This window comes from Stenella coeruleoalba, assembly GCF_951394435.1.
Source record: "Stenella coeruleoalba genome assembly, chromosome: 1".
In the NCBI taxonomy this organism is placed as follows: domain Eukaryota; kingdom Metazoa; phylum Chordata; class Mammalia; order Artiodactyla; family Delphinidae; genus Stenella; species Stenella coeruleoalba.
In genome coordinates, this window is record NC_137169.1 from 183041536 (window position 1) to 183067837 (window position 26302).

At 39.6% G+C, this 26302-nt stretch overlaps 2 protein-coding genes across 12 annotated transcripts in view; one reads left to right on the top strand and one right to left on the bottom strand.

The window, feature by feature from the left end:
• The window catches only part of SLC9C2 (solute carrier family 9 member C2 (putative)), a 150877-nt gene that overhangs the window by 20713 nt on the left and 103862 nt on the right, over positions 1-26302 (top strand). For all 11 annotated transcript variants that reach the window (XR_013831670.1, XR_013831671.1, XR_013831672.1 and 8 more), the window contains exons 4-5: positions 13272-13366; positions 14392-14530. Coding sequence is in view for 8 of the 11 variants with exons in the window: in XM_079945813.1 (XP_079801939.1) it covers positions 13272-13366; positions 14392-14530 (234 nt within the window). In the remaining 3 variants the exon portion in view is untranslated. The remainder of the gene's footprint in view (positions 1-13271; positions 13367-14391; positions 14531-26302) is intronic.
• On the bottom strand, positions 1721-3176 carry TEX50 (testis expressed 50; the record flags this gene model as incomplete). Its single annotated transcript, XM_079940955.1, has 2 exons — positions 1721-1933; positions 2853-3176. The coding sequence occupies 2 exons, from the start codon at positions 3174-3176 to the stop codon at positions 1721-1723; spliced, it is 537 nt and encodes a 178-aa protein (XP_079797081.1).

Consider the following 26302-nt stretch of genomic DNA (forward strand, 5'->3'; position numbering starts at 1 on the left):
ATGTCACTGCCCTTTGGTCGAGGAGGTGGGGATGGGGGAGAGATTCGTTGCTGCTTCCAGGCCTGGACCTGGCCAGTGGGCGGCTTTGGCGAGTGCTCTGGAGCTCTGCGGGACATAGCCCTCAGCCTGTCCCTGGGCCTCCCAGCTCACCTGCCAGGCCCGAAGCCAGAGGGCCTGGAGGGCCCGAGGGAGAAGGACGCGATCCACCTCTCACTGCACTCTCTGCCATGAGGACCACTGTGAGGCTGACTGTTGGCAGAGCGGGACCTCTAACCGCCAAGCCAACGGTCATGCTAAAGGCCGTGTGCCTGCCCCACTTTCCATCTCCCTCATGTCCATCTGTTTAGTTTGGGTCCTTACAGTCTTAGGGGAATTAGACCTACCATTTCCTAGTGATGAAGATAAGAAGACTATAATACTATAAACTAGTCTTCTGTTTCCAGATCAATGATGGGATTGCAAGGATTGGCGCTTCATGGTAATGTAGCTGTGAAATGTCAAAACACAAACTACGCAACATAAAATGTAACATTTGTTTAATTCAGACTGAACAAGAGTATAAACCACTTCCATTTCTTGCTCTAATGATGAGAGGTTTACGGGGCTGAGGACTCCCTACCCAAGAGACTCCTCTATACTACTGAAAATTTGACTATTAGAGATAAATTTCATTGGGTCTTCGAGGTTCGTAGACTTGAAGTGTTCAAGGGTCCTCCATTAATAGAGATACATATAAGTGTTCTCTTAGAGGGAATTAGTTGACAGTTCAGAGCTCTGAAGGTACGGAGCAGACATTCATGGACATGTGGGAGTAGGGTTGTGGTTAGGCAAGAGTGGAAGTAAGTAGGGGAGTGGAAAGTGGAACCATAAACAAACTTTTAATAATCCACAATAACCCAAGGCAGGCACTGTTCTCTTCTGTTATTTATAAAGACTGTAGCATTATCTATTACTGTACAAAGGATTGTTTTTTAAAAAGTTTTTTTCCCCTTATATTGATGGGAGGTATATTATAGATCTGGTATATTTTTCTGGGATTCTTCAACATGTTGTTAAGAAAATCTGTCCTAGTCTCAGACCAGTCTCTCAGCTTTTGTTTGGAAAATATGGAAACCATATTTAAAAAAAAATTGAGGTGACTGATCAACAAAAGTGTGGAATATTTAAAAAAACTGAGGCATCTTATCAACAAAAGCTTGAAATTAAAAAAGTGTTGATACTTAATTCCTCATTTATTTTACTGAAAATGGAAACATTTATACTTAAAAAAATTAATCTGTTCCTTAGTATTTCCATACCATTTTAACAATATGAGATGGGAAATTAAACGTCTCAGTGTGGCCATAAAATTTGCTCAGGAAACTAAGAAAAATCACAAATATTATTTAAATCAGAGATTTACTGAAACACTAAATGAAGATTCTGTTCTACACATTGCTTAATGATTAGTAATCGAACGCATTGAAAAGGACAAAGCACTTAAACATGAAGCAGTGATCGTATACAGTCTTTCCCCATTACTTTTAGTGAGTATGGAGCCGTTTTAGCTGAATAGAAATAACTGTTCAATCCAGACTTTGTTGGAAGGTTTCCTTAAAGAACCTGGCAAAAAATTTACAAAGGATGCCAAAGAACGATTTTTGTCCTTACATGAGTTCTCGCAATAGATTTCTTGTGTAGTCTTCATAATGGACTGAGCTATATTTGCATATGGATATGTCTAGTATCCTCTGGCTCCTTCTCCTTCACTCTTCTTCCCCTTTAGTTTTTGGTGCTTGACTTTCTTAGCTGGAGGATGATGGGACACCTGATTCAGGTACTTGGGGATCATTGATGTTGTGGCCACCGGTCTGCAGAGTATTTGGTCAATGTCATAGATGGGCTGGCTTTCTAGATCATTACCAGCTGTATCTAAGGGGGCTTGTTTCTTCAGTTAAAAGGAGAAAAAAACATATTAGAGATTTTTTTATTACTGTAGTTCAAATTAAATTTGTTTTCTGGATATATACACTTAAACTCCAAATACCACATGTTAGTTATTTATGCAAAGAAAAAGTTACTGTAGATGAAAGGTATAAATGCAGAAGAAATGCTCTTTTTTATATGCCCTTGTATAAGGTTATAGCGATCATTATCACCATCGGCAAACATTTAATAAGTACTTTCTGTGATTAGAGCATTCTGCTGGGAGGAATTATTTGAATATTAGTAAAATATTTTCCTTTACTAAACAACCTTAAGGTATAATGTGATAAAGTCATAGTAATTTTATAAATATCTAATTGTTGTGAAGGTCAATGAGCTTTTAAGATTGCCTCAAAATATGGTGTCACTGGCAAAGTGGGGAATTAGTTTAAGAGTGCTATTTTCCAGAAAGTTATACTAAAATTAGAAATTAGTTTGCAGTCCATTAAAAAAATACATGCCGACTTTTGTATACTTAGCTTTCTTAGACAGATCGGGAAGGGATCTAACAAAATGTCGTTCCATATCCTTAATTTTATGGATCAGGCAGCTGAGAAAGATACAGTGACTTACCTAAGGGCCCAGACAGATACCTTCACTTCCTATGCATTCTATTCACTGTAGCTCACTACTTTCTTGGTGTGTTTCGTAACTTAAAATAATCGATCTAAAATTAACAGGTTATTTTAAGGACCTTCTAATTGAGTACACCTTTGCTGAACACCTGACATATGCAAGAAACTGCTACATGCTGGGGATGAATGGTGGAAATTGGGGAGGTTATGAAGAAGAATAAGACATGGTTCTTTCTCTCAAAGAAGATGATAATCTTATCTTTTAAACTCTTTGATATTCTATAACTATTATTATTTGCATCACTAATTCACCTTTTTTTTGTGTTTCTTCCATTTCAGCCACAGGTAATGAGCAGATAAAACAGACAGGATTGAAAAGAGAACTTGTACTAAAATATAAATAAGATGTAAAAGACACTGAAATATATCCGTACTAGCAAAATTGCAGCATAGTTTGTTCAGAGGGTAAGGTAGACGGTGAGATGGAGAAGGCTTAACTTTCAAATGATGTGTTTCTTCTGGAAAAATCTCCCATCCAACCTTTGTCCAGGTAGTACCATCACAAATGCAGAAACTCTCCCTGAAGAAGCAGAGAAACAACAGAGGAAAAATCAGCGATAGTCCTTGAGAAGGCATCTTTCTTTCTCAAATGGAAAAAGCATTTATAGTCAAAAATTGGTTACAGACAGAGCAGAAATGCCCTGAGTATTAGTTAACATGGTGTTCCAGTCAAAGCACTGAAGATACTTTTACTGGTCAGCAAAATATACACTGATGATCACTGTAACATCATCAGTCATAGTGATTCAGGGATAAATTCAGTGATGTCATAGAGAACCACACTGGACTGAAAAGGTGTTGCCTAGCCAATCACCTTGGATTTCTTAGGAACACTTTTTCTTGTTTTTTTCCAGAATAGTTTGAGCCTCTTCAGTTTTCTGAAAAACAAATACTTTACTAATATTTTGCTAGCTAATAAATTTAAATTGTAATTATCTTAATAGAATTTCATGGAAACAACTTACCTATATCCTTTCCAACCCTTTTTTTTTTTTTTACATCTTTATTGGACTATAATTGCTTTACAATGGTGTGTTAGTTTCTGCTGTATAACAAAGTGAATCAGCTATATGTATACATATATCCTCCCAAATCCCCTCCCTCTGCATCTCCCTCCCACCCATCCCTCTAGGTGGTCACAAAGCATGGAGCTGATCTCCCTGTGCTATGCGGCTGCTTCCCACTAGCTATCTATTTTACATTTGGTAGTGTATATATGTCCATGCCACTCTCTCACTTCGTCCCAGCTTACCTTTCCCCTCCCAGTGTACTCAAGTTCATTCTCTATGTCTTTATTCCTGTCCTGCCCCTAGGTTCTTCAGCACCATTTTTTTTTTTAAGATTCCATATATATGTGTTAGCGTACAGTATTTGTTTTTCTCTTTCTGACTTATTTCACTCTGTATGATAGACTCTAGGTCCACCTCACTACAAATAACTGAATTTCGTTTCTTTTTATGGCTGAGCAAAATTCCATTGTGTATATGTGCCACATCTTCTTTATCCATTCATCGGATCTTTGTCCATCCATGTTGATGGACAGTTAGGTCGCTTCCATGTCCTGGCTATTGTAAATAGCGTTGTAATGAACATTGTGGTGCATGACTCTTTTTGAATTGTGATTTTCTCAGGTTATATGCCCAGTAGTGGGATTGCTGGGTCATATGGTAGTTCTATTTTTAGTTTTTTAAGGAACTTCCGTACTGTTCTCCATAGTGGCTGTATCAATTTACATTCCCGCCAACAGTGCAAGAGGGTTCCCTTTTCTCCACACCCCCTCCAGCATTTATTGTTTGTAGATTTTTTTTTTTTTTTTTTGTGGTACGTGGGCCTCTCACTGTTGTGGCCTCTCCTGTTGCGGAGCACAGGCTCCGGACGCGCAGGCTCAGCGACCATGGCTTATGGGCCTAGCCGCTCCGCGGCATGTGGGATCTTCCCGGACCGGGGCACGAACCCATGTCCCCTGCATCGGCAGGCGGACTCTCAACCACTGCGCCACCAGGGAAGCCCAATTGTTTGTAGATTTTTTGAAGATGGCCATTCTGACTGGTATGAGGTGATACCTCATTGTAGTTTTGATTTGCATTTCTCTAATGATTACTGATGTTGAGCATCTTTTCATGTGTTTGTTAGCAATCTGTATATCTTCTTTGGAGAAATGTCTATTTAGGTCTTCTGCCCATTTTTGGATTGGATTGTTCGTTTTTTTTGATATTGAGCTGCATGAGCTGCTTGTATATTTTGGAAACTAATCCTTTGTCAGTTGCTTCGTTTGCAAATATTTTCTCCCATTCTGAGGGTTGTCTTTTCATCATGTTTACAGTTTCCTTTGCTGTGCAAAAGCTTTTAAGTTTCATTAGGTCCATTTGTTTATTTTTATTTCAATATCTCTAGGAGGTGGGTCAAAAAAGATCTGTGATTTTTGTCATAGAGTGTTCTGCCTATGTTTTCCTCTAAGAGTTTTATAGACTCTGGCCTTGCATTTAGGTCTTTAATCCATTTTGAGTTTATTTTTGTGTATGGTGTTAGGGAGTGTTCTAATTTCAATCCTTTACATGTAGCTGTCCAGTTTTCCCAGTACCACTTATTGAAGAGGCTGTCTTTTCTCCATTGTGTATTCTTGCCTCCTCTATCAAGATAAGTTGACATATGTGTGTAGGTTTATCTCTGGGCTTTCTATCCTGTTCTATTAATCTATATTTCTGTTTTTGTGCCAGTACTATACTGTCTTGATTACTGTAGCTTTGTAGTATAGTCTGAAGTCAAGGAGGCTGATTCCTCCAGCTCCGTTTTTCTTTATCAAGATTGCTTGGGCTATTCAGGATCTTTTGTGTTTCCTTACAAATTGTGAAATTTTTTGTTCTAGTTCTGTGAAAACTGCCATTGGTAGTTTGATAGGGATTGCATTGAATCTGTAGATTGCTTTGGGTAGTATAGTTGTTTTTACAATGTTGATTCTTCCAATCCAAGAACATGGTATATGTCTCCATCTGTTTGTATCATCTTTAATTTCTTTCATCAGTGTCTTATAGTTTTCTGCATACAGGTGTTTTGTCTCCTTGGGTAGGTTTATTCCTAGGTGTTTTATTCTTTTTGTTGCAGTGGTAAATGGGAGTGTTACCTTAATTTCTCTTTCAGATTTTTCATCATTAGTGTATAGGAATGCAAGAGATTTCTGTGCATTAATTTTGTATCCTGCTACTTTGCCAAATTCATTGATTAGCTCTAGTAGTTTTCTGGTAGCATCTTTAGGATTCTCTATGTATAGTATCATGTTATCTGAAAACAGTGACAGTTTTATTTCTTCTTTTCTGATTTGGATTCCTTTTATTTCTTTTTCTTCTCTGATTGCTGTGGCTAAAACTTCCAAAACTATGTTGAATAAGAGAGGTGAGAGTGGGCAACCTTGTCTTCTTGTTGGTCTTAGTGGAAATGGTTTCAATTTTTCACCATTGAGAACAATGTTGGCTGTGGGTTTGTCATATATGGCCTTTATTATGTTTAGGTAAGTTGCCTCTATGCCTACTGGAGGGTTTTTTATCATAAATGGGTGTTGAATTTTGTCAGAAGCTTCTTCTGCATCTGTTGAGATTATCATACGGTTTTTCTCCTTCCGTTTGTTAATATGGTGTATCACATTGATTGATTTGCGTATGTTAAAGAATCCTTCCATTCCTGGGATAAACCCCACTTGATCATGATGTATGATCTTTTTAATGTTCTGTTGGACTCTGTTTGCTAGTATTTTGTTGAAGATTTTTGCATCTATGTTCATCAGTGATATTGGCCTGTATTTTTCTTTCTTTGTAATATCTTTGTCTGGTTTTGGTATCAGGGTGATGGTGGCCTCATAGAATGAATTTGGGAGTGTTCCTCCCTCTGCTATATTTTGGAAGAGTTTGAGAAGGATGGGTGTTAGCTCTTCTCTAAATGTTTGATAGAATTCGCCTGTGAAGCCATCTGGTCCTGGGCTTTTGTTTGTTGGAAGATATTTAATCACAGTTTCAATTTCATTACTTGTGACCAGTCTGCTTTTATTTTCTATTTCTTCCTGGTTAAGTTTTGGAAGGTTATGCTTTTCTAAGAATTTGTCCATTTCTTCCAGGTGTCAATTTTATTGGCATATAGCTGCTTGTAGTATTCTCTCATGATCCTTTGTATTTCTGCAGTGTCAGTTGTTACTTCTTTTTTTAAAATTTATTTTATTTTATTTATTTTATTTTTGGCTGCATTGGGTCTTTGTTGCTGCACACGGGTTTTCTCTGGTTGCGGTGAGCGGGGGCTACTCTTCGTTGTGGTGCACAGGCTTCTCATTGTGGTGGCTTCTCTTGTTGGGAGCACGGGCTCTAGGTGTGCGGGCTCAGTAGTTGTGGCTCACGGGCTCTAGAGCACAGGCTCTGTAGTTGCTCTGCAGCATGTGGGATCTTCTCGGATTAGGGCTCGAACCCATGTGTCCTGCTTTGGCAGGGGGATTCTTAACCACTGTGCCACCAGGGAAGCCCCTGTTACTTCTTTTTCATTTCTAATTCTATTGATTTGAGTCTTTTCCCTTCTTTTCTTGATGAGTCTGGCTACCAGTTTATCAATTTTGTTTATCTTCTCAAAGAACCAGCTTTTAGTTTTATTGATCTTTGCTATTGTGTCCTTCATTTATTTTTTTATTTATTTCTGATCTGATTTTTATCATTATTTTCCTTCTGCTGACTTTGGGGTTTTTTTGTTCTTCTTTCTCTAATTGCTTTAGGTGTAAGGTTAGGTTGTTTATTTGAGATTTTTCTTGTTTCTTGAGATAGGATTGTATTGCTATAAACTCCCCTCTTAGAACTGCTTTTGCTATATCCCATAGGTTTTGGGTGGTCATGTTTTCATTGTCATTTGTTTCTAGGTATTTTTTGATTTCCTCTTTGATTTCTTCAGTGATCTCTTGGTTATTTAGTAGTGTGTATTGGGGTGTCTGTGAACTTACTATGCTTTTAGGCAGCCTCTCTGCTAATGAGTGGGGTTGTGTTCCTGTTTTGCTAGTTGTTTGGCATGGGGTGTCCAGCACTGGAGCTTGCTGGTCGCTGAGCGGATCTGGGTCTTAGCCTTGAGACGGAGATCTCTGGGAGAGCTCTCGCTGATTGATATTACGTGAGGCTGGGAGGTCTGTGGTGGCCCAGTGTCCTGAACTCGGCTCTCCCACCTCAGAGGTTCAGGCCTGACACCCGGCCAGAGCACCAAGACCCTGTTAGCCACACGCTCAGAAGAAAAGGGAGGAAAAAAAGAAAGAAAAATAAAATAAAATAAGTTATTAAAATTAAAAAATTAAAAAACTAATAAAAAAAAAGAGAGCAACCACACCAGTAAACAAATCCACCAATGATAACAAGTGCTGAAAACTATACTAAGATAAACATAAAAATCGGAAACTAGTCTGTTGCATACAGCAAACCCCAAGTCTACAGTTGCTCCCAAAGTTCACGGCCTCAATTTTGGGACGATTTGTTGTCTATTCAGGTACTCCACAGTTGCAGAGTATATCGAGTTGATTGTGGAGATTTAATGCACTGCTCCTCAGGCTGCTGGGAGAGATTTCCCTTTCTCTGTTCACACAGCTCCTGGAGTTCACCTTTGGATTTGGACCCGCCTCTGCATGTAGGTCGCCTGAGGGCGTCTATTCTTCGCCCAGACAGGAGGGGGTTAAAGGAGCAGCTGATTAGGGGGCTCTGGCTCACTCAGGCTGGGGGGAGGGAGGGGTACAGTAGTTATAATTCGAATGCGGGGTGAGCCTGTGGCAGAGGCTGGCGTGACGTTGCAATAGCCTGAGGTGCCCCGTGTGTTCTCCCGGGGAAGTTGTCCCTGATCCCAGGACCCTGGCAGTGGTGGGCTGCAAGGCTCCCGGGAGGGCAGGTGGGGGATAGTGACCTGTGCTTGCACGTGGGATTCTTGGTGGCTGCAGTAGCATCTTTAGCATTTCATGCACGTCTCAGGTGTCTGCGCTGATAGCCGCGGCTTGCGCCTGTCTCTGGAGCTCCTTTAAGCAGCGCTCTTAATCCCCTCTCCTCACGCACCAGGAAACAAAGAGGGAAGAAAAAGTTTCTTGACTCTTAGGCAGGTCCAGACTTTTTCCCGGACTCCCTCCCGGCTAGCTGTGGTGCACTAGCCTCCTTCAGGCTGTGTTCAAGCAGCCAACCCCAGTCCTCTCCCTGGGATCCAACCTCCGAAGCCCGAGCCTCAGCTCCCAGCACCCACCAGTCCTGGCCGACAAGTGAGCAGACAAGCCTCTCAGGCTGGTGATTGCTAGTTGGCAGCGGTCCTTTGTGCAGGAATCTCTCCGCTTTGCCCTCTGCACCCCTGTTGCTGTTCTCTCCTCTGTGGCTCCGAACCTTACCACACATCCCCCCCGCCATCTCCACCTGTGAAGGGGCTTCCTAGTGTGTGGAAACTTTTCCTTCTTCACAGCTCCTTCCCAGAGGTGCAGGTCCCATCCCTATTCTTTTGTCTCTGTTTTTTCTTTTTTCTTTTGCCCTACCCAGGTACGTGGGGAGTTTCTTGCCTTTTGGGAAGTCTGAGGTCTTCTGCCAGCATTCAGGAGGTGTTTTGTAGGAGCTGTTCCACTTCTAGATGTATTTTTGATGTATTTGTGGGGAGGAAGGTGATCTCCACGTCTTACTCCTCTGCCATCTTGAAGATCCTCCCCAACCCTTTTGAAGTATGGTACTTTCACATCTACTTACAAAGTAGCTATAGCTGTTATCATTTCATACAACCTAGCATCTGCTTCTGTTTTTTTCATTCTGGAATGTCCTTCCCTTCAAATAGTCAAGCAAATGCTGAGTCCCTCCCCCTTTTGACCTATATCTTTTTGGTGGCAATGTGGTACTATCAGGTAGTGGGTGAGGGGTGGGGAATTTGGCGTGGTAAGTGAAAAAGAGATGGTGAGGCTGCATGGTATATGATAAGAAGGTGACACAGACTCTGCCTTTAAGGAACCTACAGTCTAGACGTAGAAGCAAAAAACTACAAGACAGATTAAACTCAGAGCTAAATCAGATTATAATCATGTCACAATTGATAGAACAATGAGATCTACCTGGGGGAATTAGGAGTTTCACAGAAGTGCATTTTAAAGTAAGCTTTGAAGAATGAGTAGAATTTTGGTGGGTGGCAATGCAGAGAGGGCATTTTAGGTTGAGGAAACATAATAAGCAAAGAAATTCTGTGTAAACCTTTAGACAACCATTTATAAATATTTATTGAGCACCTCCTATGTGCTAAATACCGTTCTAGGAGCTGAGAATACATACACAACTAGGCATAAAACAGTCTTTATGTTTATGGAGTTTACTTTGTGGTAGGGAGACACAGAAAATAAAATTATCTAAATCTATGTATCTATGCAGTGTTACGGAGAAAAATAGAGTGGTAATGGGGTTATGAAGTTGCCAGTAAGTGAGAGTGTGTTATTTTATAGAGGGCAATCAGGAGAGGCTTCTCTGTTAAGGTGATGCTCGAGCAGAGACCTGAGGAACTGAAGGAGTGAGCCTGGGAGCAGAGGGAACAGGGGGTAAATAATGGACAGGGTCTCTGGATGAATGTTGCAAGGGATGAAGCTGGAAAGTTAGTTTGTGGCTAGATAGATCTTGGAAGGCCCCACATTTTATTCAGTAGTCAATAGGGAGTCATTTACAGAGTTTTGAGGAGAGGAGTGACATAATAATAAACTTACTGAGTGCTTTACTGTGTGACAGGCACTGTGTCAAGACGTCTGCATGCATTATACTATAATACATTGTGTTTAATTCTTACAACAACCCTATGAGGATGGTGCTATAATACTTCCATTTTCTAGATGGAGAAACTGAGGTTAGTGGGGTAAAGATATTGCTATGGTCTGAAAGTTTGTGTTCCCCCCAAATTCATATGTTGAAATCCTAATGCCCAATGTGATGGTATTAGGAAGTGGGGCCTTTGGGAGATGCTTAGGACATGAAGGTGGAGCCCTCATGAATGGGATTAGTGTTCTTATAAGAGAGTCCCCACAGAGTTCCCTAGCCCCATCCACTATGTGAGGGCACAGTGAAAAGGTGCTGGCAATAAAGGAAGAGGGTTTTCATTAGACTGCAACCATGTTGACAGCTTGATCTTGGACTTCCCAGCCTCCAGAACTGTGAAAAATAAGTTTCTGTTGTTTATAAACTACATAGTCTGTGGTATTTTGCAGCCTGAATGCAGTAAGACAGCTATGGTGGCATTAAGAGGATGCTTGCAGTAAGCTCCTTTCTCTACCACGCTACCCCAAATAAATATATGCTGTTAGTAAAATCGGTGTGCTTATTATATAAATGCAGTTCTATGACAAGTCCCTTAGTCCCCTCTTCCAGCTAATTCCTCTGCTAAACTTCATCCTGTATTGAAATTCTGGGGCCACTACTGACTCCAGGTCACCCAGCTAGGGGAGCCAAAACCTAAACCTTGGATTCCAGTTTAGGGAATTAATTCTGTTTGCAACATGAATGGTGGGTTTGAAGCTGTGACTGACAAAACTATTCAGCTGCAAAAACGTGCTGTCTTTCATGAAAAAGGAAGGATGACTCAGGCTGGAGCTGCAGGCCAAGAGGATGGAGCCTTACACCACAGATGATTATCCCCAGGCTTTGATACCTAATAGAATTTGCCCTGTGGGATTTCAAAATTACTTGGGAGTGTGGTGACTCCTTTTTTCCTCTAATTTCTCACTTTTGGAATGGCATTATCTATAACTGTTGCTCTGTGCCTGTCCCACCATTGTATTTTGGGAGCAGAGAACTTTGTTTTCTAGTTTCACAGGTCTACAGATGGAGAGGAATTTTACCCCAAGATAGATGGATCATACTAATGTCTCATGCATACCTTGTTTAGATGATGAGATGAGACTTTTGAGCTGATGATATTTTAGATGAGCATTTGGACATGAGTTGATGTTGTAATGGGTTGAAACTTTTGGATGTTGGCATGGGGTAAATGTATTTTGCATGGGGGATATGTAGGAGTTTTGGGAGGTCAGAGGGCCGACTGTGGTAGGCTGAAAAAAGTCTGCCAAAGATATCTAGGTTCTAATCCCTGGAACCTGTGAATGTCACCTCATATGGGATTTTGCAGATCCTTAAATTAAGGATCTTCAGATGGGGAGATTATCCTGGATTATCCCGGTGGGACCTAAATGTAATTACAACTGTCTTTATTATAAGTGAGAGGCAGGAGATTTGACACAGAAGAGGAGAAGGTGATTTTTTTTTTTTTTTTCCCTCTGTACGCGGGCCTTTCACTGCTGTGGCCTCTCCCATTGCGGAGCACAGGCTCCGGACGCGCAGGCTCAGCGGCCATGGCTCACGGGCCCAGCCGCTCCGCGGCATGGGGGATCTTCCCAGACCGGGGCACGAACCCGCGTCCCCTGCATCGGCAGGCGGACTCTCAACCACTGCACCACCAGGGAAGCCCAGGAGAAGGTGATTTGATGATGGAGCTAGACATTGGAGTGGTGTAGTTTGATTGAAGATGGAGGAAGGAGGCACAGCCAAGGGGTACAAGCTGCCACTAGAAGTTGAAAACAGCAAGAAAATAGATTCTCCCTTCAGAGCCCCCAGAAAGAATCTCCCCTGCCAACACAATCAGCTAAACTGATTTCAGGCTTTTCGCCTCTAGAATTGTAAGGGGATAAACTATAAACTTGTGTTGCTTTAAGCCACCAAATTTATGGCAATTTGTTATAGCAGCCACAGGAAACGAATACATCAATTGTTAAATTAATTTGAGGCTCATCTACCATTTACTATAGTCAGTTGTTCTGTCTAAGAATATGGTAAAGCTTTCCATTTACTTGAGTCTTTTATTTCTCTCAAAGTGTTGTAATTTTGTTTAAACAGGTCTTGCAAATTTTGCAACGTGTGCTATAGAGAATGGAATTATTTTAAACACTTTTTTTTTTTTTAAAGAGGGAAGCTATTTGAATTTATTTTGAAGGATAAAGAAGGGTAAAGCAAGTGACAGTTTTTCTCTTGGAAATGTTTTTTGTTACTTTCCCCAGAGTAGGTATTTTGATAGACTATAGTCTCTTTGGTATCGGGTATCACATTTTATGTTTATTTGCTCTTTAAAAATTTTAGCGCAGGGCTTCCCCGGTGGCGCAGTGGTTAAGAATCCGCCTGCCAATGTGGAGGACATGGGTTCGAGCCTTGGTCCGGGAAGATCCCACATGCCGCGGAGCAACTAAGCCCGTGCGCCACAACTACTGAGCCTGAGCTCTAGAGCCCGCGAGCCACAACTACTGGAGCCCGCGAGCCACAACTACTGAAGCCCGCGCGCCTAGAGCTCGTGCTCCGCAACAAAGAGCAGCCCCCACTCAATGCAACTAGAGAAAGCCCGCGCGCAGCAACGAAGACCCAACGCGGCCAAAACTAAATAAGTAAATAAATTAAAAAAAAAAAAAAATTTTAGCGCAATTCTAGGAATACAGTGAGTGCCCCAAAGTGCTATGCTAGTTGAATGTTATCCTTTTGAAGTTCCCCAAGGAAAACAACTGCAACAAATCTCCTATACAGTCTTTATAAAACTCTGGAGATATAAATGTACATTACAAGCATGTAATGTTTGTCATGCATATTTTTTGGTCTTTGTCTTATTAATATGCATTTTACTGTTCTATTCTTTCAGATGCAAGGCTGGCGCTAAAAAAATATATCGCAAATGTCTCTGCAATTGTTACAGATACAGCAAAGGGACCAGGGAAGCTTTTTAAGGAAGACAAGGTACTGCATTGTGATTATAGTTTGCTCTGAAGTCTTCCGAGATTTTTGCCTTGTATCTTTAATTTCTACACTAATGCACTAGAGGTAGGTAGCGGTCCTCACTGCTCTCTTCTCCCTCCCTTCCTTCATTTATTCCTTTTTTTTTTTTTTTTGCGGTACTCGGGCCTCTCACTGTTGTGGCCTCTCCCGTTGCGGAGCACAGGCTCGGACGCGCAGGCTCAGCGGCCGTGGCTCACGGGACTAGCCGCTTCGTGGCATGTGGGATCTACCCGGATTGGGGCACGAACCCGTGTCCCCTGCATCGGCAGGCGGTCTCTCAACCACTGTGCCACCAGGGAAGCCCTTTATTTTATTTTTTATTTTTTTGCATATACATTTATTCGTGTCTCTATATTATTACAAACTATAGAGTAATGAACATCTTAAATCAGATATCAGCAGTTTGCTGCTCATGTGCAAAGAGATGGTTCTGCAATGCAAATTGAGAGGTTTTCAGTGAGGTGAAGCTCTTTTTGCATTTCTTGCACTTTCTTCTGTGAACCACCTGAGAAAGAATAAAATATCCTCGGCATTGCCCGTGGAGTTGCATGCAGCTCATACCATCCACCCGTTTTTTTCCAACCTTTGCAAACACTTTTCTTTATCACAGGCTCATTGAAAATAAAGAATTAGGGAGAAGGTGTAGACTGGCCCAAGGCTTCATGACTCTAGATTATGAGTTTCTTTATACGCACATTCCACTAATGTTAGAGCTGCACTGTCAGATATAGTAGCCCCTAGCCATATGAGATTATTTAAATTAGAATTAATTAAAATTAAATAAAATTAAAAATTCAGTTCCTCAGCCACTTTTCTAGTGCTCACTGGCTATGTATGTCTAATGGTGACTGTATTGGACAATGCAGATACAGAACATTTCCATCATCACAAAAAGTTCTGTTGCACAGTGCTGGTTTAGAGTTACTATATAGAGTTTTATTTTTAAATAAACAAGTGGAAGGTAAATTCTTTGTTACTGTCTCTAGAATACCATCCTCAATGCATGCCGTATAAAAAATGAATGGCTGGAAACCCATTTAGAAGCTTCCATTAATGAGCTTTTTGAGCAGAAACAGCAATTGGAAGATATTGTGACTCCTATCTTCACAAAAATGGCTACACCACGTAAGTTTTGGATAAAAATGGTTTGAGTGTCAGAAAAGATGAAAATTAGGTTCAATGTTGTTATTTCTGAGATAATCTGATTTCAACAATCTTCATTAAGTAGCCATTAACCTTGTTACAGGCACTAATCTATAACTCAGTTTCATTGAGTTACAATATTAATAATAAAAATAATGACAGAGTTATTTCTACAGAGAATGTCTAGTACTAATCTTATTACCATCATTAATCATTTAATTTTATGTAATTTACTATAGTTTTGACCAGTGATTTTCAACCAGGAAGACATGTCCTTCAAGGAGATAGAGCGGCAGAATTTGAAAAAAACATTTTCAGTAATGTAACTCTATAGTTTGAAAAACCTATTGTGGGAATACTGTCCTGTCAGTGGAGAAGGTGCACTGTCAGAATCTTGGTGGCAGGTGTACCTAAGATTTTAAAAATATCAGCTTTATTGAGATAGAATTCTCATACCATAAAATGCACCATTTAAAAAATGAAAAATTCAGCGGTTTTCAGATTTATATAATCATCACCACTGTCTAATTTTAGAACATTTTACCAGCCCGAAGAGACACACCGTATCTGTTAGTAGTCACTGCCCATTCCTCCCTTCCACAAGTCCCTGGCAACTACTAATCTACTTTTTATCTCTATGGATTGCCTGTTCTGAACATTTCAGAGATAGATCATATAGTCTGTTGCCTTTTGTATCTGGCTTCTTTCGCTTTGCATAATGTTTTTAAGGTTTATCCATGTTGTAATATGTGTCAGTATTCCTTTTTATCGCTGAACAATAGTCCATTGTATGGATTCAACTTTATCCATTCATTAATTGATGGACACTTGAGTTTCTACTATTTGACTATTATAAATAATGCTGCCATGAATTTTTGTGTACAAATTTTTGTGTGGCCTCATGCTTTCATTTCTCTTGGGTATATATTTAGGAGTAGAATTGCTGGGGTCATATAGTACCTCTATTTCTGACCTTTTGAGGAATTGCCAAACTTTTTCCAAACTTCCATTCCCATAAGCAATATATATGAGGATTCCAATTTCTCCACATTGTTATCAACATTTGTTATTATCTTAAAAAAATTTTTTTTAGCTGTTCTAGTGGGTATGAAGTAACAATGTAGTTCTGATTTGCATTTCCTTAATTACTGGTGACGTTAAACATTTTTTCAAGTGCTTACTGGCCATTTGTATATTTTCTTTGGAGAAATGTCTCTGAATCTTTTGCCCATTTTTAAGTTGAGTTGTCTTCTTATGTTTTTAATTGAAGTATAGGTGATTTATAATAATATATTAGTTTCAGGTGTACAGCATAGTAATTCAATATTTTAATAGAATTTAAAGTTACTACAAAATAATGGCTACACTTCCCTGTGCTGTTCAATATATCCTTGTTGCTTATTTATTTTATGTGTAGTGGTTTATATCTCTTAATCCCCTACCCCTATCTTGCCCCTCCCATCTTCTCTCTCCCACTGGTGACCACTAGTTTGTTCTCTATATCTGTGAGTCTGTTTGTTTTGTTATATTCATTTGTTTTATAAAAATTTTTTAGACTCCACATGTAAGTGATAACATAGAGCATATGACTTTCTCTGACATATTTCACTAAGCATAATACCCTCTAGGTCCATCCATGTTGTTGCAAATGGCAGAATTTCATTCTTTTTTATGGCTGAGTAAACATACATATATAAACACACACACACACACACACACACACACACACACACACACACATGCCCCCGACACATCTTCTTTATCCATTCATCTCTTTGTTTTGCTTTGTTTTTTTGGTTTTATTTTTGGCCATGCCAGTCAGCTTGTGGGATCTTAGTTCTCCAATCAGGGATTGAACCTGGGCCCTGGCAGTGAAAGCACCAAGTCCTAACCACTGGGCCACCAGGGAGTTCCATATCCATTTATCTCTTGAGGGACACTTAGGTTGCTTTTATATCTTGGCTGTTGTAAATTGATGCTGCTATGAAAATTGGGATGCATGTTTCTTTTTGAATTAGTGTTTTCATTTTCTTCAGATATACACTCAGGAGTGGAATTGTTGGATCATATGGTAGTTCTATTTTTAGTTTTTTGAGGAATCTCCATACTGTTTCCACAGTGGCTGCACCAATTTACATTCCCACCAACAGTGCAAGAGGGTTCCCTTTTCTCTATATCCTTGCCAACATTTGTTATTTATGGACTTTTTGAAGATGGCCATTTTGACAGGTGTGGGGGGATAACTCATTGTGGTTTTGATTTGTGTTTCTCTGATGATTAGTGATGTTGAGTGTCTATTTGTATGCCTGTTGGCCATCTGTATGTCTTCTTTGGAAAAATGTCTGAATTTTGAAAAATTCAGGTCTGCCCATTTTTTAATCGGACTTTTTGGTTTTTTGATGTTGAGTTGTCTGAGCTGTTTGTATATTTTGCATAAAAACCCCTTGTTGGTTGCATCATTTGCAAATATTCTGTAGGTTGTCTTTCCTTTTTGACCATGGTTCCCTTTGCTGTGCAAAAGCTTTTAAGTTTAATTAGGTCCCCTTTGTTTATCTTTGCTTTTGTTTCTTTTGCCTTTGGAGACAGATCCAAAAAATTATTGCTGTGATTTGTGCCAGTGTTCTGCCTATGCTGTGTTCTAGGAGTTTTATCATTTCAGATCTTACATTTAGATCTTTAATCCATTTTGAGTTTATTTTTATATATGGTGTGAGAAAATGTTCTAATTTCATTCTTTTATATGTAGCTGTCCAGTTTTCCCAGCACCACTTATTAAAGAGGCTGTTTTTTCTCCATTGTACGTTCTTGCTTCCTTTGTCATAAATTAGGTGACCATATGTGCATGGGTTTATCTCTGGGCTCTTTTTTCTGTTCCTTGATCTAATTTTCTGTTTTGTGCCAGCACCATGCTGTTTTGATTACTGTAGTTTTGTAGTATACTCTGAAGTCAGGGCATGTGATACCTCCAGCTTTGTTCTTTTTTCTCAAGATTGCATTGGAAAATTGGGGTATTTTATGGTTACATATAAATTTTAGTATGATTTGTTCCAGTTCTGTGGAAAGTGCCATTGGTATTTTGAGAGAGATTGCATTAAATCTGTAGATTGCTTTGTGTAGTGTGGACATTTTAACAATATTAATTCTTCTAATTCAGGAACATGGGATGTCTTTCCATTTCCATTTATCATCTTCAAATTCTTTCATTCATGTTTTATATTTTCAGAGTATAGGTTTTTCACCTCTGAGGTTACAGTTATTCCTAGGTTTTCTTAATGCGATTTTGAATAGGATTTTAAACAGGCTTGTTTTCTTGCTTTCTCTTTCTGATAGTTCATTATTAACATATGGAAAAGCAACAGATTTTTGTACATTAATCTTGTATCCTGCAACTTTACTGAATTCATTTATTAGTTCTAATAGTTTTTTGGTGGAGAATTTAGGGTTTTCTATATAGAGTATCTTGTCATATGCAAATAGTGTCTTCATGTCAAAGAGTGTTTTTCTTATGTTTTCCTCTAAGAGTTTTATAGTGTCTGGTCTTACATTCAGGTCTTTAATCCACTTGAAGTTTATTTTTGTGTATGGTGTTAGAGAGTGTTCTAATTTCATTCTTTTACATGTAGCTGTCCAGTTTTCCCAGCACCACTTATTGAAGAGGCTGTCTTTTCTCCACTGTATGTTCTTTCCTCCTTTGTCGTAAATTAGGTGCCCATATGTGCGTGGGTTTATCTCTGGGCATTCTATCCTGTACCATTGATCTATACTGGTTTTGTGCCAGTACCATACTGTCTTGATTACTGTAGCTTTATGGTATAGTTTGAAGTGGGTGAGCCTGATTCCTCCAACTGCATTTTTCTTTCTCAAGATTGCTTTGGCTATTTGGGGTCTTTTGTGTTTCCATATGAATTGTAAAATTTTTTGTTCTAATTCTGTGAAGAATGCCATTGGTAGTTTGATAGGGATTGCATTGATACTGCAGATTGCTTTGGGTAGTACAGTCATTTTCACAATATTGATTCTTCCAATCCCAGAACATGGTATATTTTTCCATCTGTTTATGTCATCTTTGATTTCTTTCATCAGTGTTTTATAGTTTTCTGAGTACAGGTCTTTTGCCTCCTAGGGCAGGTTTATTCCTAGGTATTTTATTCTTTTTGTTGCGATGGTAAGTGGGATTGTTTCCTTAATTTCTCTTTCTGATTTTATATTGTTGGTGTATAAGAATGCCAGAGATTTCTGTGCATTAATTTTGTATCCTGCAACCTTACCAAATTCATTTATTAGTTCTAGTAGTTTTCTGGTGGCATCTTTAGGATTTTCTATGTATAGTATCATGTCATCTGCAGACAGTGACAGTTTTACTCCTTCTTTTCCAATTTGGATTACTCTTATTTCTTTTAGGACTTCCAAAACTATGTTGAATAATAGTGGCAAGAGTGGACATCCTTGTCTTGTTCCTGATCTTAGTGGAAATGCTTTCAGTATTTCACCATTGAAAATGATGCTTGCTGTGGGTTTGTCATATATGGCCCTTTATTATGTTGAGGTAGTTTCCCTCTATGCTCATTTTCTGGAGAGTTTTTATCATAAATCGGTGTTGAATTTTGTCAAAAGCTTTTTCTGCATCTATTGAAGTGATTATATGGTTTTTATTCCTTAATTTGTTAATATGGTGTATCTCATTGATTGATTTGTGTATATGTAAGAATCCTTGCATCCCTAGGATAAATCTCACTTGATCATGGTGTATGATCCTTTTAATGTGTTGTTGGATTCTGTTTGCTAGTATTTTGTTCTGGATTTTTGCATCTATGTTCATCAGTGATATTGGTCTATAATTTTCTTTTTTTGTGATATATTTTCTGGTTTTGGTATCAGGGTGATGGTGGCTTTGTAGAATGAATTTGGGAGTGTTTCTCCCTCTGCAATTTTTTGGAAGAGTTTGAGAAGGATGGGTGTTAGTGCTTCTCTAAATGTTTGTTAGAATTCACCTGTGAAGCCACCTGGTCCTGGAGTTTTGTTGGTTGGAAGATTTTTAATTATAGTTTGAATTTCATTACTTGTGATATGTCTGTTTATATTTTCTAATTCTTCCTAGTTCAGTCTTGGAAAATTGTACCTTTCCAAGAATTTGTCCATTTCTTTGTGGTTTTCCATTTGATTGGCATATAGTTGTTTGTAGTGGTCTCCTATAATCCTTTGTATTTCTGCGGTGTCATTTGTGATTTCTCCTTTCTCATTTCTAATTTTATTGATTTGAGTCCTCTCCATCTTTTTCTTGAGGAGTCTGGCTAATGGTTTATCAATATTGTTTATCTTCTCAAAGAACCAGCTTTTAGTTTTATTGATCTTTGCTATTGTTTTCTTTGTATCTATTTCATTTATTTCTGCTCTGATCTTTATGATTTCTTTCCTTCTATTGACTTTGGGTTTTCTTTGTTCTTCTTTCTCTACTTGTTTTAAGTGTAGGGTTAGATTGTTTATTTGAGATGTTTCTTGTTTCTCGAGGTAGGCTTATATTGCTATAAACTTCATTCTTAGAACTGGTTTTGCTGCATCCCATAGGTTTTGGATTGTCGTATTGTCATTGTAATTTGTCTGTAGGTATTTTTTGATTTCCTCTTTGATTTCTTCAGTGATCTCTTGGTTATTTAGTATTGTATTGTTTAGCCTCCATGTGTTTGTGTTTTTTATGTTTTTTCCCCTGTGATTGATTTCTAATTTCATAGCGTTGTGGTCAGAAAAGATGCTTCATATGATTTCAATGTTCTTAAATTTACTGAGGCTTGATTTGTGACCCAAGATGTGATCTGTCCTGTAGAATGTTCAATGTGCACTTGAGAAGAAAGTGTATGTAATCTGCTGTTTTGGGATGGAATGTCCTGTAAATATCAACTAAATCTATTTGGTCTGTTGTGTCATTTAAAGCTTGTGTTTCCTTATTAATTTTCTGTCTGGATGATCTGTCCATTGGTGTAAGTGAGGTGTTAAAGTCCCCCACTATTATTGTGTTACTGTTGATTTCCTCTTTTATAGCTGTTAGCAGTTGCCTTATGTATTGAAGTGCTTGTGTGTTGGGTGCATAAATATTTATAATTGTTAACTCTTCTTCTTAGATTGATCCTTTGATCAGTATGTGGTGTCCCTCCTTATCTCTTGTAACAGTCTTTATTTTAAAGTCTATTTTGTCTGATACGAGTATTGCTACTCCAGCTTTCTTTTGATTTCCATTTGCATGGAATATCTTTTTCCATCCCTTCACTTTCAGTCTGTTTGTGTCCCTAGGTCTGAAGTGTGTCTCTTGTAGACAGCATATATATGGGTCTTGTTTTTGTATCCATTCAGCAAGCCTGTGTCTTTTGGTTGGAGCATTTAATCCATTCATGTTTAAGGTAATTATCGATATGTATGTTCTGATTAGCATTTTCTTAATTGTTCTGGGTTTGTTTTTGTAGGTCATTTTCTTCTCTGTGTTTCCCACCTAGAGAAGTTTCTTTAGCATTTGTTGTAAAGCTGGTTTAGTGGTGCTGAATTCTCTCAGCTTTTGCTTGTCTGAAAAGCTTTTGATTTCTCTGTTGAATCTCAGTTAGATCCTTGCTGGGTAGAGTAATGTTGGTTGTAGGTTTTTCTGTTTCATCACTTTAAGTATATCCTACCACTCCCTTCTGGCCTGCAGAGTTTCTGCTGAAAAATCAGCTGATAACCATATGGGGATTACTTTGTATGTTATTTTTTGTTTTTCTCTTGCTGCTTTTAATATTTTTTCTTCGAATTTAATTTTTGTTAGTTTGATTAATATGTCTTGGTGTGTTTTTCTTAGGGTTTATCCTGTATGGGACTCTCTGCACTTCCTGGACTTGGGTGACTATTTCCTTTCCTATGTTAGGGAAGTTTTCACCTATAGTCTCTTCAGATATTTTCTCATACCCTTTCTTTTTCTCTTCTTCTTCTGGGACCCCTATAATTCAAATGTTGGTGCATTTAGTGTTGTCCCAGAGATCTCTGAGATTGTCTTCAATTCTTTTCATTGTTTTTTCTTTATTCTGCTCCTTGGCAGTTATTTGCACCATTTTGTTTACCAGCTCACTTATTTGTTCTTCTGCCTCAGTTATTCTGTTATTGATTCTGTCTAGTGTATTTTTCATTTCAGTTATTTGTTTGTTCTTTAGTTCTTCTAGATCTTGGTTAAATATTTTTTTATTTTCTCATTCCATGCCTCCATTCTATTTCTGAGATTCTGGATCATTTTTACCATCATTACAATGAATTCTCTTTCAGGTAGATTGCCTGTTTCCTCTTCATTTGTTTGGTTTTGTACGGTTTTACCTTGTTCATTCATCTGTGACATATTTTTTTGCTGTCTCATTTTTTTCTTTTTTTTAATGAGTGGGATTGTGTTCCCGTCTCGGTGATTGGTTGGCCTGAGGCTTTCAGCACTGGAATTTGTAGGCTGTTGTGTAGAGGTGGGTCTTGGTGCTGAGTTGAGGACCTCCATGAGACCTCACTCCGATGAATATTCCCTGGGGACTGAGGTTCTCTGTTAGTCCAGTGGTTCGGACTCGGAGTTCCCAGTGCAGGAGCTTCGGCCTGACCCCTGGCTCATGAACCAGGATACTGCAAGCCGCGTGGGGTGGCAAAAAAAAAAGAGAGAATCATAACAAAGTAAAAAATAGAATTAAACTAGTAAACTAACAGATATGTGAGAAAGAATACAAAAATAAAAATGTAGATAACTAAACAACCAGAATTTACAACTGTACCACAATAGTGAAAAAGAGGAGGGAAAAGAAAAAAAAAGAAAAAAGGAAAAAGGCGGGGAGGCCTTAGCTATGGAGGGCAGGGCCTAAGCAAGGGCAAGGTTTGGGTGGTAGGCGTGGCCTATGCTCAGGACCCACAGGGCTGGAAAAGGCCCTGGGGGCTGTGGGAGGCGGGGTTTAGCCTCAACACAAAAGAAGGTGCTCAGGCTTGCCTACCACCCCTGGTCTCAGAGAGTGGGGGACCTCACCTGGGAGCCCAGGAGGCTTCCTGGGCTCGAATGGGTGGGGCAGTTGCCCTCTGCTGCTTTCCCACTCCTCCTGGAAGGCTCTTCCCGCCTGCCTGTCCTGATCTCCCGGCCTCAGCGGTGCTGATTCTGTCTGGCTTCCACTTCTCCTCCCCTCTCAGTCCCACCGTTTCACTTGGGGGTTCCTCCCATCTCCTTGGGCATCAGGGTTTCCCACCAGCGGCTGGCAGGTGCCCTAGTTGTGGGGAGATGCTAACTTGGAGTCTTCCCACACCGCCATCCTGACTCATTTTGGTATTAGGGTAATGGTGGCATCATAGAATGCATTTGGGAGTGTTCTCCCATCTTAAAAATTTTTTGGAATAGTTTGAGAAGGTTAGGTATTAACTCTTCTTTGTATGTTTGGTACAATTCTTCTGTGAAGCCGTTTAGTCATGTCTTTTGCTTTCTGGAAGTTTTTAAAATTACAGTTTCAATTTCACAGGTAATGACTGGTCTGTTCAGATTGTCTATTTCTTCTTGATTTAGTCTTTGAAAGTTGTGTTTTTCTGGAAATTTGACCATTTCTTCTAGGTTGTTCAATTTGTTGGCATGTAACTGTTCATAATATTCTCTTATGATTTTTTTTGTATCTCTGTGATAGCAGTTGTTATTTCTCCTCTTTCATTTCTTGTTTATTTGGGTCTTCTCTCTTTTTTTTCTTGATGAGCCTGGCTAAAGGTTTATCAATTTTATTTACCTTTTCAAAAAACCAGTTCTTGGATTCATTGATCTTTTCTGTTGTTTTTTGATCTCTGTTTGTTTTCGCTCTGATATTTATTTTCTTCTTTCCGTCTGCTAACTTTGGGCTTTGTTTCTTTTTCTAATTCCTTTTTTTAAAATGACAGTACTTTAAATTTATTATTTATTGTATTTATTTATTTTGGCTGTGCTGGGTCTTAGTTGCGGCATGCGGGATCTTCATTGTGGTATGTGGGATCTTTAATTCTGACATGTGGACATCTTATTTGCAGCATGCGGACTTCTTAGTTGTGGCATGCAGGCTTCTTAGTAGCAGCATGTGGGCTTCTTAGTTGCGGCACACGGGCTTCTTAGTTGCAGCATGTGAACTCTTAGTTGTGGCATACATGTGGGATCTAGTTCCCCGACAGGGACCAAACCCCTGCCCCCTGCATTGGGAGCATGGATTCTTACCCAGTGGACCACGAGGGAAGTTCCTCTAATTCCTTTACATGGAAGGTTAGGTTGTTTATTTGAGATATTTTTGTTTCTTGAGGTATACCTATATTGCTAAAAACTTTCCTCTTAGAACTGCCTTTCCTACATCCTCTATAGATTTTGGAAAGTTGTGTTTCCATTTTTGTTTGTCTTGAGGTATTTTCTGTTTTTCTCTTTGATTTATTTATTGACTCATTGGTTTTTTAGTAGCATGTTGTTTAGTCTCCACATGTATGTATTTTTCTTCTTACTGTTGAATTGTAAAGGTTTTTATGTATCTTGGGCACAAGTCTCTTATCAGATATATGACTTGAAAATATTTTCTCCCATTATGTGGATTATCTTTTCATTTTCTTAATTGTGTTCTTTGAAGCACAAAAGGCTTTAAGTTTGATGAAGTCGAATTTATCTATTTTTTCTTTTGCTGATTGTGCTTTGTGTCATATCTAAGAAACATTGCCTTATCTACGGTCACCAATATTTACTTTTATGTTTTTTTGTAAGAGTTTTGTAGTTTTTTTAGCCCTTATGTCTAAACATGTCTGTGATCCATTTTAAGTTAATTTTTGTATATGGTGTGAGCTAGGGGGTCCAGCTTCATTCTTTTGTACGTGGATACCCAGTACTTAAAATTTTTATGTTTATCGAAAGGAGCCATGGTTTTTTAAAGGTTAAGGCACTGAATCTGTTCTAGGTAGTATGACAAACTGTCCCTTGCCAACTGTACCTAATGTCGAATGAGCATACACATAGCACTCTCCTAGGTCCCCTGAAGGGAAATAGATGCCTTTGCACCATCCTTGTCTTTAAGGAGTCCACCAACCACTTTGTGAGTAAACATGCCTACTTGAAAAGATAAACTAAGAGCTGTGTATGTTCAGGGAAGCCTAAGCATAAAGGGAAGGCATCATGAAGAAAGAGGAATTACCTGAAAGGATAGGTAACCAAGGTGGAATATGTGGGGAATTCTGGAATGAAACACAACATAATGATGAAAAGTTGAAATATGGGACTAAGGAAGTGGTCAGTATCCATCTGGCTGATTGTAGTTGAGTACACATTAAGGAAGAGTAGAAAATAAGGTTGGAAAGTTAGCTTGTGATCATTTCATTAATAGTACTGAATTAGGGACTTCCCTGGTGGTGCAGTGGTTAAGAATCCATCTGCCAATGCAGGGGACACAGGTTCGATCCCTGCACCGGGAGGATCCCACATGCCATGGAGCAGCTAAGCCCGTGTGCCACAACTACTGAGCCTGCACTCTAGGGCCCACAAGCCACAGCTACTGAGCCCACGTGATGCAACTACTGAAGCCCGTGTGCCTAGAGCCTGTGCTCTGCAACAAGAGATGCCTCCGCAATGAGAAGCCCACGCACTGCAATGAAGAGTAGCCCCCGCTCGTTGCAACTAGAGAAAGCCTGTGCATAGCAATGAAGACCTAACACAGCCAAAAATAAAATAAATAAATTTTTAAAAAGTACTGAATTATAAGCTTCAAAGTTTGGACTTTACTTTCAATGCAGTGGGTTGCCATTAAAGGCTTTGTTTGGGGTAGGAGAGACGAGGGATTAAGTAGTGGAGAATAATCTGGCTGTCCTTGCAAAATGGATTGGTGGGAGAAGAGAGCAGAGAGAGTGAGACCAGTATAGTCCAGGAATGAGATGGTTAAGACGAGTTGTTGGTTATACAGTTCACTTCCCACCTTCCCCCCCCAAGCTACCACTATTATTAGTCTGGCCCAACAACCCTCCCTCCTTCCCTTCTCATCTCTGAGGAAGAATTGCAGAGGCTCCAATCAAGATGGTGGAATAGAACGATGTGGAGCTCACCTTTTCCCACAAATACATAATGAATACATCTACATGTGGAACAGTTATCACAGAATACCTATTGAATTCTGGCAGAAAGTCTCAGACACGCAGAAGTGCGAGGAAGATCTCCATGTAACTAGGTAGGATGAAAGAAAAAAAAAAAAAGGAAGCAAGCAGGATAGGACCTGTGCCCCTGGGAGAGAGCTATGAAAGTGGAAAGGTTCTCGTACCCTGGGAAGCCCCCGCACTGGTGGAGAGATCACCTGGGACAGAAAGGGAGCTTCAGAGGCTTGGAGGAGAGTGTAGAAGCTGGTTTGCAGCAGGAAGAACAGAGAGAGACCGGCACAGAGGATCTGTGCTGCCTTGCTGAAGTCCCCAGTCCGAGATGTGGACCTACATGTGAGGGCTGTTTGCAAAAACTCGGGCTTCAGAGGACAGACCTGGGGAGAGTACTGGGGTTAACCCTGCGGAGGCAGCCTGAAGGGCCTGGAGTGTGGTAAGGGCTGCAACCAGGATGTTGCAGGATGTGTGTTGCAGGATGTATGTGGAAGAAGCCTGGCCCACCGTAGAAGTGAAGTGCCATTGTTAAGAGGCACTCGAAGAGAAGGACAGGACCCGCCATTGCAACCTCACTTTTGGCATGCTTACGGCCAGTGTGTGCCGCCATTGAAACCCCATTGTTAATGCATAAGTGAAGTGGGGGGGTGGGGCTTGCCATAGCAG